Genomic DNA, 10,435 nt, shown 5'->3' with positions numbered 1-10,435 from the left:
GTCGACAAGGCCGGGGAGGAGGAAGTGGGAGGGAGGGAGGGTGACAATGCGAAGGGAAGGAGGGGGAGGCTGGCAGGAGACTAGATGGGATGATGCAAGGGCCGCGGATCTGGCCTCTTCCCCTTGTGCTTCTACCCGTTTGGGTGTCGCGTCCTCCTCGTTTCCCTCCTCTTCGTCCTTCTCTTCTTCATCCGCCTTGAAATAGCAAATCCGTCCCACCCCATCCACTCCCAGCGCCGCTCGCTCCAGAACCTTAACACTGCCCCGCTTTTTTATCGTGTCTCGGATTGGCTGCACCATAATCCCCCTGTAAAGCACGTGTGCCCCCGCCGCCGCTGCCGCCGCGGGCACTGAAGACGACGAGCTCGCCGTCGATTGACGTGTTTCCATGCCTGCTGCTGGTCTCAGGCTTGCCTTTCTTTTAGATATGTTGCCCCGCTACTGGTGAAATCTGCTGCGATACTTTCAACAGGGAAATTGTCTGCGGATGAGGAAGCAGGGGCCCCGGTCCTTCGCCCGCTCTGTCGATAGGACCCTCTCCTTGCACAAAAAGTGCTTCTTTCTAAGCAGAAGGTCAAGTATTGCTGCACCAGTGGCACTTTCCGTCCCTCCTATGATGGACGTGGCTCGTCGGGAATCAATAACGCCTCGCCCCTCGCCGCGCTTGTTCGCCCTGGTACCTGGGCGGGGAGGGAGGAATGAGGAGAGTGGAGGGAGGACATGGGGAAAGGGGGTCAGCCTTGCTCGCGTCCGACACAGGCAGTCGGAAGGAAGGTCGAGAGCCATGCCAACACATACATGGCGTCGCCTGCCATTCCTCCTCCTTTTCTTCCTCCTCCACCACCCCCGCCTCCTCGCCCTCTTTCAACTCCTCGTCCCGTCCCTCGCTCCTCATCACACAAATTTTACTATAGTAGAGCGCAAGTCAAAAGGTAGCTCTTCAAAGACAGTCTTCATCAAACGGGCAGTGCGCCTCTCTTCCAGCTTCTTTCTACTGCGGGTAGACTTCTGCTTTCTCCCTCCTCCTTGCGCTCCCTTTCCCTCGCATTTCTTGGCTTTCCCGCCCCTCCCGCAACCAGCTCTCTTCTCGTTCTCTTTGTCCTCCCTTTGCAGACCTTGTCCTCTTTCGACACCTCCCGCTGCTTCCCCCCCTCCATCCCCTCCTCCTTCCCCCCCTCCATCATCTTCTCCTTCCACGCCTCTTCCCAGCTCTTCTTTCCCAATCTCGCGGCAGTTGAATGTCAAGAGAGGAGATCCCTTCCCCATGCGATATCGTCGTTCGATGGCATTCATTTTTCCCCAGCTTTTCCCCCTGTCCGGCTTGCCTTTTTGCTTTCCGTTTACGAGGATCACCGTCTTTTCCCCTACGGTGGGTCCCCTTTCGTCCGCGCCATCTTTCCTCCTCTCATCTTTCAACGCTTCTCCTCTCACACCACCGTCCAACACACTCTCTCCCTCTCTTTGTCTTCCTCGTTTCCCATGAGACACAGATGCGAGGTTCCTGTCTTTCGTTTCCCCTGGTGGGCGCATCAGAGGTAAGGTTCCACTCAAGAGGAACAATCTCCGTATCAAAGACCGAAGCCTTTGTAGTCGGAAACCCTCGTCCATTGCTTTGGCAACCGCTGAAAATTGACCGCATAGTGCGAGAGGAGTCTGCTGTTGTCCGTTACGTCCGAAAATACTACTCCCCATCGCCACCAGTTCCCTCACCGCGCCGAGCCGCTTTTTCTCCACAGCTAGGTGTAGAGGCGACTGCCAACCATAACGGCGTGTGTGAGGCGGAGGATTCAAGTGAGCGCCGTGTTTCACAAGCAGGTGAATGAGAGGGATAGCTTGAGAATCCGGGAGCATGGCCGCATGATGGACCGCTGTGAGGCCTGCGTTGCAAATTTTGTTCACCTCCACCCCCTTTCGTATCAGAAATTCACACAGAGCATGATGTCCGTGCTTCACCGCGACCACCAGGAGGCTAGTTTTCCGATGTATCGTGTGATAAAGCAGGGAATTGTCTTGTTCGAGAAGTTCGGCAACGGTGCTGACGTCTCCTCTGCGCGTGGCGGCAATCAAACACTCTTGACGTGCTGCGGTCACGAATTCAGCCATGACCAAGTCCACTTCTTCCTCAACGGCCACAATCGAGAATGGCACATTTGCAGCCATCCGAATCGTGCAAGTGCCTGTATTCACGCGATGTCGAAAGAGTTATTTCTATAGAAGCAGTCAACAAGGGATGGGGAAAAAGGTCTATCCAGGCAATGTGGTGCTTCGGCTTTAACCGTACAAGATAGGGATATATTAGGATCTATGGCTCACGTTGTCCATCGTGCGCGCCGCCATTATTGCTCATGGAACATCCTTGGAGCTCAGGAAAATGTCGAACTCCGCGAAGGTCATGAACGGAGGTTAATGACGGGAAAACGCGTCGCCATAACTAAACCTGCCTGACAGACGAACCCTCCCTTCCTCTGACCATATTTATCTGTCCCGCTTGCAACAAAGAGTCTTCTCGCTACCAACCTCTTCATAGGCTTCATCTGATCACTTAATCTTGCATGATCACGGTTTTGGCGCTGTGTCAATGTTTTATAAAGCTCTGACCGTCGGAAGGGGGTATGGCAGACTGGCCTGTGAGCCGTTAAGTCCGACCGTTAAGCCCTCCAGAGCCCATCGGCCCATTCCCATGACAGGCCGTAGACAGGGGCACATACAGTGCGCACAGTTCTCCGTTGCACCACCCTCGCCATTCACATAGCCTCATTAGGAGATAGAAATGGGTGATGTGGTGGAGGAAGGGAACCTTGGTGACACGATTTGGCCTTGGCACGTCCAATATTCATGAAAGCTCTGGCTTCTGACAGTCATTTTGCCACGTCCTCTGATCGTTTTCCATTCGTACAGGTCGCACCGTCCCGTGCCTTTCATTCATTTTTTGAGGCTTTCTGAAGAGAAAACGGGAGCAAAGAGAGAACGAGAAGAGAATACCTGTGCGTCAAGATCATTGCCTGTACTTGCGCAAGGTCTCGAGCGCAAAAGATTCCTCTTGTCATGGCAACGCGACAAGTAGAATACCATACCGTCCAAGTGGCCAGGGAGTCATTTTTCCTAGATGTCCGGTGAGATAAGGGGGAAACAGAGAGGATAGGGCAGGGGCCAATGGATTTAAACACGGCAGTACCGGAACAAAAGATCATCGAATAAAATACATAGGTTCCCTAACTTTATGATGAGAAGGAATGAGTCACATCTTGCTCATCGACTGCAATCTCCTTGCCATAGGTACACTAATCTTAAACCTATTGGAGATGGTTCTTACGGATTTGTCTGCGCCGCCGATGACTCGGTAAGTATGTGCCTAAGATCTAAGCACTGACTTAGGCCCCGCTTCTCAAGATCGATGCCAAAGATGTCAATGTAAATGAAAATCTGACCCTTGGCTCTCAAAAATGCTCCTCTATTATCAGTTAACCGGTCGACGCGTGGCCATCAAGAAGGTAGGGGACACGTTCAACGACCTGGTCGACGCCAAGCGGGTCTTGCGGGAAATCAAGCTCCTCCGGGTAGGTGAATAGTCCGCATCGGGACGTTGTTGTATATATATGACACCGGACAAGGGGGAAAGCTGGCCGTTTTGTGTTGGTGATGACCATCTCTGACGCCGGACTAGGGGGGGAAATGGTTTCGTTTGTGGCCAGTGCTTGTCGAACTCTCTTCCCAGGGTGTCCCACCCTCTTCCCCTATCATGTTCGCCTGCACATTCTCACGGAAGCAAAGGCCAGCGACTGCCCTCGAAGTGAGTCGGAATTTGAGTTCCTCCTTTTCACTGAACCAGTCCCTTTTGTTCCCGCCCGCGCCCTGGCACCTTTAGCATTTCATAGGGCACGAGAACATCGTCCAGATCTACGATATCATGACCGTTCCTCCAAACACGGAAGACTTCCGCGACGTCTACATTGTCACCAACCTCATGGTGGGTTTACTTTTCTTTCTCCTGCCTCCCATCCCCCCTTCTATTTCAATCTCTTTCATCGCGTCTCTGTTCCTGACACTTTTCTTCCCGTCGTGTTTTATTCCCGACCGAGCGTCAAGCCATCGCGGATTTTCTTCCTTGGGGCTCAGTCCTTTTTGCTTCCCTTTTAGACATTCATCAGACCACCACCATTCGCTTCGGCCAACGCTCCCTCCCCACGTCCCTCCCTCGTTCCCTCCCTCCCCTCTGGCTTCTCTCTAGGAATCTGACTTGGACCGCATTATTGGCTCCAACCAACCATTGAGCGATCAGCATTTTCAGTATTTCCTCTACCAAGTCCTGCGCGGGCTGAAATACCTGCATTCAGCCAACGTCCTCCACCGGGATTTGAAGGTGGGCCCTGGCCCCTCCTGCACGTCCTCCCTCCTTTTTCTTCCCCTCCTTCCCTACCATTTCGTGTCCCGCGTTTCCTTCTTTATTTTTGGGCAAGAATTTTGTGCAAGCATCCTCTCAACCAACACGACGCATTCCGGGCGTGTCATTCTTCCTCCGTCCCTCCCTCCCTCCAATTCCTCCTGCGTTTCTAGCCGTCCAATTTATTGGTCAACGCCAACTGCGACCTGACGATCTGCGACTTTGGCTTGGCCCGGGGGGTGGAGGGCGAGTACGAGGAAGGTGAGACAGGGGTTAGAAGGCGCGACAGCTGAAGGGGGAAAGCCCGCGATGGGGGGTCGCGGCCGGGTGAAAGGGGAGGGAGAGGGTCCCAGGACCAGCTCGGATCAGATCAGGGAAAGGATCTTCCCGAAACAACCAGCACGACCATGACCTTGCCTGTCCATCCTATCCCTTCCTCCCCCGGGCCCTCCCCCCCTCCCTTCCTTCTCACTTCCAGAGCTGACCGAGTACGTGGTCACTCGCTGGTACCGGGCCCCTGAGCTTTTGTGCGACTCCTGCTACTATGGGAAAACGGTGGACATCTGGTCTTTGGGTTGCATTTTCGCAGAAATGCTGGGCCGGAAGCCTTTCTTCCAGGGGTCCAACCCTTTGCACCAACTGGAGACGATCGTCGCCAAACTCGGCCTTCCCCCTCCGGAACAGTTGACCTTCGTGACCCATCCCGCCGCCAAGAAAGCCATTCTGGCCCGAGCCGAGCAACAGCGACCGCGGCCGCTGCTTTCCTTCTTTCCCCGTGGCACCAATCCCCAAGCGGTTGCCCTGCTCTCCCGGATGCTCACTTTCCACCCCGAGCATCGCATTACGGTCGAGGAGGCCCTCGCACACCCCTACCTCCACGAATTGCACTCTCAAATGGACGAACCCGCGTGCCAGAAAGCCTTTGATTTTGAATGGGAACGACCGTTGAGAGGGGCGGGCGGAGACGAGGGGGGAGGGATGCGAAGAAAGTCTGTGATACCGAAGCCTGTCCTGCAGCGTTTGATGTACGCAGAAATGCTCTTCTTCCGAGGCCTGGAAGAGGAGGAGGGCGGGGAGGAAGCAGGAGGGGAGGGAGCGGAAAGTCTGAAGGAGGAGGAGGCGACTTCTTCCCACCATAACCACTCGGCTTCTTCCTCCTCCTCCTCGTCGCTGGGCATGTCGGAGTCGGGGGGAAGAGGTAGGGGTCGCTCGTCCAACCCCGTCTTGCCCCCTCCTCCCTCCACGGCTGCCGCGCTCTTGGCGTGCACTTCACAACGGCAACACCAGCAGCAGCAGCAAGAGGCTAAAGTGCAGGCGCATGGGCAAGAAGAGAAAACGCGCTCTAACGAGGGAGGTGTCACCGAAACAGGAGGAGCCGTAGGGCCCGAAGGAGGGCGTGAGGGAGGGGAAGGAATGAAGGAAGGAAGCCGAGGATGGGCATCGTCGGCCACGGGGGCAGGAGAGGGAAAGGAGGGTCCGATCGAGAGCCAAACAGGAAAATTAAAGCACATTGAGCGGTAAAGAGATAGCGCCGAGATCTGCACACCCTGATCAGGGTATAACGGGTCAATGGTCAGAATAGGGCATTTGCCGGCTGTGACAGACAGGAAGGAATGGAAATAGTGCGACCAGACCTGACCAGACCTCAGGACACTTTGCTCGCAGGAACTTCAGGCGGAGGATGGAAGATGATACATGTCAGGCACCGTCTCGCAAAGGCGCGGCAGGGAGGCCTCAAGGGAAGGGGGAGCAGACAAAGCGCAAATCAGGGCTGGGGAAGAACGGGAAAAAGGTGCCACCGTGCATACACTGTGCTGCCTATATATAAATCAAAGATGGCGGTTGAACCTTGCCATAAGAGTGCAACGCACTCACTCTCTCCTTGAACTTCACAGGGTCTAGTAACGCCGAAGTGTGAAGAAAGAAAAACGACATTGGGGACTAAATGCTCGGTGGGGAGCATGATATTTGTCTTTATAAACTGCAAACTCGCGGAAATCTTCCTTGTCGTCAAGTTTGTAGGCTCAAAACCATGTCTTATGGCCATACGCTTGATTAACACGGAAAGCCCTCCTGCTGCATGGGAATAGCCATGAACAGCAAAAACATACGAATGATATGGGGGCTTACTCCACGTCTCTCTTATTTTTTCTTAGCTCTGTACGGAGGACTATATTGCGTCATTTTTTATGTTGTCATTTGAGCCCTGGCTCTGGACTACGACGCGCGACGAAACATTTTCGTCAGCGTAATTTTTTATGCTGCTGTGCTCTATGCCCTGTTTGAGTTTAAGAGCGCATTTCATGGCAGAAATGCAAATGCCCGACAGCTTCTTCGGATAAGCAAAGAATTTATGATCCTATCAAAGGCATTGCTTTCGCAAAAGACACTGAATCGATCTTTTGAGCCCAACACACAGGCTTAGACAGGGTGCGCTTGCGGAGTGGAGCGTATCTTTGAACTTCAAGAAGAGCAAAGCCTCGCTAGGTACGACCGTGTCCATCCATTGCCCCTTGATCTGAAAATCTACCCTTAACTATAAGGTGACCCGCAGTTTCTAGCTCCGAAAACGTCCTGTAGCCTCCTTCGCCCTTTTTCGTCGTCGAATGTGTGCCTGTTCAAGGTTCTCCGATTTGCGTGCTATTACGGTTGTCTGCGCTTGAAGGAGAGTCCTGTTACAGCAACCTGGCCAGCGATCCTCCTTGACCCACTAAATCTTTCCTTTGAAGGAGGAAGGCACCCTGGGTTTTCCCTCTCATTGGCCGGTGCATGCACCTTGGTCTCCATGACCAGACCCACATGTTGGTATATCGTCAAATAGTTGATGTTGGTTGGGTTGATGGGTTTGCGTGGGTGGTCATGATGAGTGGAGGATTAGGAGCAATCCTTCCCCTCCTGTTGCCTTGTGGAAGGGAAGCGAGCGCGGGTGTTTACCTTTACTGCAGGCCTTGGTGTTATACACCCTGTCTTCGTACACTCAGATGAATAAGAAATTTTGTGGCTTGTACTTACTTAACAGACTGTGGCATTTTGTGAAGTTGTGGATTGTCTTGAAGAGGGCTGGTATCATGCACTCTCCACCCTTCTGAGAGCTTCTGCATTCAAGACACATCTCTGTTTACGTCGCAAATATGTGTCAATTCTCACATGACAATTTTCATACAACATTTTTACCATTGTTACAGTCGCCTTTCCATTCCTAGTCATCTTCTCACTAAAACCATGAAGACCGCTGTCCTTCTTGCTTCCGTCGGGTGCGCTCAGGCATTCGTCCCTCAGATGAACGTACAGCGTAAGTGATCGTTACCTCCCAAGAAGGAATTCGCCCCGTTTAGAGTTAGGACGTACGTCGTGGCGATTTTGTGCTTGTCATCGTCTTTAAATCGTGGGTACGGGGGCGCTTATGCCGAAAAGATCTGGTAGCCTCCCGAGATCTCCCCTTCAAAACGCCTCTTATGTCGACCGTGAAGAAGAGAGGTTTATCTTCAAGCACAATAAAGGCAGCACATCCTCTCTGATGGTGACCGTTTTCGTCCATTCTTGTCCATCTTTACGACACAGCCTCTTTCCTGGATCAGCTCAAGAACGGCGTCTCCAAGGCCCTCCCCGTCCTTGTGGGCGGATCAGCCTTCCTGGCCCCCTCCATTTCCAACGCCTTGACGAAGGAGGATCTTTCCTCCCTCTCCTACCTCCAGGTACGCAGTCCTTCGTTTTGGGAGGGGCGTTGACGAATGCATGCTCCCTTTCTTGGGTATTTTCCTAGAGGTGAAACGACAAGACGATCTCCCTTTTTTCTCTCTCTCGCTCCTTCTTTCTAGACAAGTTTTGAGCTCCATCCTGCGTCCCTTTAATTATATTGAATCCTCACTTTTCATGTCTACACAGGTGAAGGGCACCGGGCTCGCGAATCGATGCCCCGAGGTGGTGGGGGAAGGCAGCATTGCCCTGCAAGGTGGGAAGACGTACCAGCTCAGCGACTTGTGCCTGGAGCCCAAGACCTGGCAAGTCGAGGAGGAGGTGACCAACAAGCGGGGGGAGACGACCAAGAGCTTTGTGAACACGAAGCTGATGACCCGCCAGACTTACTCTCTCGACGGTGTGTCGGGGGATATCTCCGTCGGGGAGGGCGGGAAGATCAAGTTTGAGGAGAAGGACGGCATCGACTATGCTGCCACCACTGTCCAACTTCCGGGAGGCGAGCGTGTGCCTTTCCTTTTCACGGTCAAGGAGCTGGTGGCCACGGCTGCGCAGCCAGGGAACGCCCTCAAGCCCGGCTTCCAATTTGGCGGCTCTTTCAAGGTGAGGGAATCTTTTCGATGCTAGGAGAGCTGTCCAGGAAATGTCTCAAGTTGTTTTATGCATAACGTTGTGGTGTTGGTGGGTGTTTGGGAGGAATGGGTAGGAGGCACAGCATCGTCCAAGCCCCTGGTCATGTCCTCCCCTCTTTTGCCCCCCCGCTCCACTTCCTCTGCTCCCCTTCCTACGTCCCATGTCGCCATCGCCGGGTGTTGCGCCCGTCACTCACCCTTTCTTCTTCCCTCCCGAAACCCATTCATTCGTGTAGGTCCCCTCCTACCGCTCTGGTCTCTTCTTGGACCCCAAGGGACGAGGCGCGGTGACGGGCTACGACATGGCCGTCGCCCTCCCTGGTCTGCAGAACTCGGTCGAGGGTGACGAGGAGCTCTTCAAGGTGCGTCCTGGCCTAGGCAGTGAAAAGACAAGCTGTTTGTCGAGTAGGGCGTGGTGCCCCCACTCTGGGGGTGGGAGGTTCTATCTGTGAGAACTATTGGGGTATTCCCGCCGGGAGAGTGCGTACTCGGTCTCGAATCAAGTATAAGGAGCGTGCATCCTACCGTCCTCTTTCCAGTTCCTTCACACCTTTCCTTTTCCCCTCCCTCCTTCCCTCCCTGTTTTCCTCCTGTACGGCCGCATGGCAGGAGAACAACAAGATCTTCGACGTGACGAGTGGGAACATCGAGCTGGAGGTGAACAAGGTGAACGTGGAGGAAGGCGAGGTGGGCGGGGTTTTCGTATCCACCCAGTTTTCCGACACGGACATGGGCTCCAAGGCGCCCAAGAAGCTTCTGATGAAGGGGATCTTTTACGGACGTGTGGCCCAGTAAGTCGTCAACGCCTTGGGAAAAGGAGCGGAAATAAGGGACGAGGAGGGGGGGGCGAGCCGGATCCTCCTCCCTCTTCTGGATATCGGAAAGGGGAAGATGGTGTATTTCGTGACATATGTTTTGCATTCTCTGTGTGGCGAGAGGTGAGCCGTCGCCTCTTGTGTGTGGGAGGGTGATCACGAAGAGGGAGCGGGGGAGGCATAGGACCGGTGATGATGCTACGATATAACCTAGATCGCGGGAGATGGATACTGGAAAGAATGACGAAGAACAGGAAGTGAACGCTCGGGAAAGAAGCACAAGGATGACCGCATGCAGTCTGGGCCGCGCCTGGTGCTCTGTCACCGCATTTTACTCGCACTTGTGCTTCTTGCTGTGAATGCCCTCCGGACGCCCGCTAACCCCACGTCCCCGCACTCCCCTACGCATACACCTACTTTCCGTTTCTCTCGCTTTTTTTTGTACACACATCTCTCTAAATTTAGGGCCTTTCCCTGATCCCCGCTCTGCCCTCCTCACTTCCCCACCGCCCTCCGTCCATCTGCCTCCGACGACAGGGGGAACCCCCGCCTGGCCAAGGCATTGATGACGAGGGCCTCCAGGTTCCGAGCCTCTGTCTTGGAAGCCACAGGAACGAACAACGCCTCCAAGTCGGACTCCGGTATTCGAGACTTCTTTTTGTGCGTGGCCCGGTGTTGGGCGAGCCGTTGGCGGGCGCTTTCCGTCTCACCCACGTAGAAGGAGGGGGGAGTGAGGAGGGCGGAGGAAGGGGGAGGGTAGAGGAGGACGTAGAGACAAGCGCTGCCTTCCAATGACGGAGACGGCTCGTTGCCGGGAGGGACGCGTAGAAAGGGCGGGAGGGAGGGCGGGAGAGAGGGAGGGAGGGAGTTGGAGGAGGAGCTGTGGTACCCGCGAAAAATGGAGGCCAAGA

The 10,435-nt window shown here is 54.4% G+C and overlaps 4 protein-coding genes across 4 annotated transcripts in view; 2 read left to right on the top strand and 2 right to left on the bottom strand.

Annotated features, from left to right (window-relative positions):
* The window catches only part of NGA_0425500 (dna mismatch repair protein), a gene marked incomplete at both ends in the record, with an annotated part of 1,033 nt that extends 991 nt beyond the window's left edge, over window positions 1-42 (bottom strand). The window contains one exon of the mRNA XM_005853526.1: window positions 1-42. This exon is cut by the window's left edge and continues 499 nt beyond it. Within this exon, the coding sequence (XP_005853588.1) occupies window positions 1-42 (42 nt within the window).
* A 3,401-nt stretch (window positions 43-3,443) lies between these two features.
* Window positions 3,444-6,352, top strand: NGA_0096620 (mitogen-activated protein kinase; the record flags this gene model as incomplete). The annotated part of the gene is made up of 6 exons (XM_005853525.1): window positions 3,444-3,557; window positions 3,716-3,790; window positions 3,866-3,967; window positions 4,229-4,360; window positions 4,555-4,642; window positions 4,860-6,352. The coding sequence occupies 6 exons, from the start codon at window positions 3,444-3,446 to the stop codon at window positions 5,900-5,902; spliced, it is 1,554 nt and encodes a 517-aa protein (XP_005853587.1). The 3' UTR covers window positions 5,903-6,352.
* Window positions 6,353-7,562: 1,210 nt separating this feature from the next.
* On the top strand, window positions 7,563-9,809 carry PSBO (photosystem II oxygen-evolving enhancer protein 1). The gene is made up of 5 exons (XM_005853524.1): window positions 7,563-7,673; window positions 7,943-8,076; window positions 8,267-8,680; window positions 8,946-9,071; window positions 9,319-9,809. Exons 1-5 carry the CDS (start codon window positions 7,604-7,606, stop codon window positions 9,502-9,504), a joined length of 930 nt encoding a protein of 309 aa, XP_005853586.1. The 5' UTR covers window positions 7,563-7,603; the 3' UTR covers window positions 9,505-9,809.
* Window positions 9,810-9,853: 44 nt separating this feature from the next.
* Window positions 9,854-10,432, bottom strand: NGA_0425800 (uncharacterized protein; the record flags this gene model as incomplete). The annotated part of the gene is made up of 1 exon (XM_005853527.1): window positions 9,854-10,432. A coding segment is annotated over one exon (447 nt), but the record flags the coding sequence as incomplete, so codon positions are not given.
* Window positions 10,433-10,435: the final 3 nt, after the last annotated feature.

The sequence above is a fragment of the Nannochloropsis gaditana genome, assembly GCF_000240725.1.
Source record: "Nannochloropsis gaditana CCMP526 unplaced genomic scaffold scaffold851, whole genome shotgun sequence".
Taxonomy (NCBI): Eukaryota; class Eustigmatophyceae; order Eustigmatales; family Monodopsidaceae; genus Microchloropsis; species Microchloropsis gaditana.
Note: the sequence above shows the minus strand (reverse complement) of the source record. Positions and strands in the feature narration are given on the sequence as shown.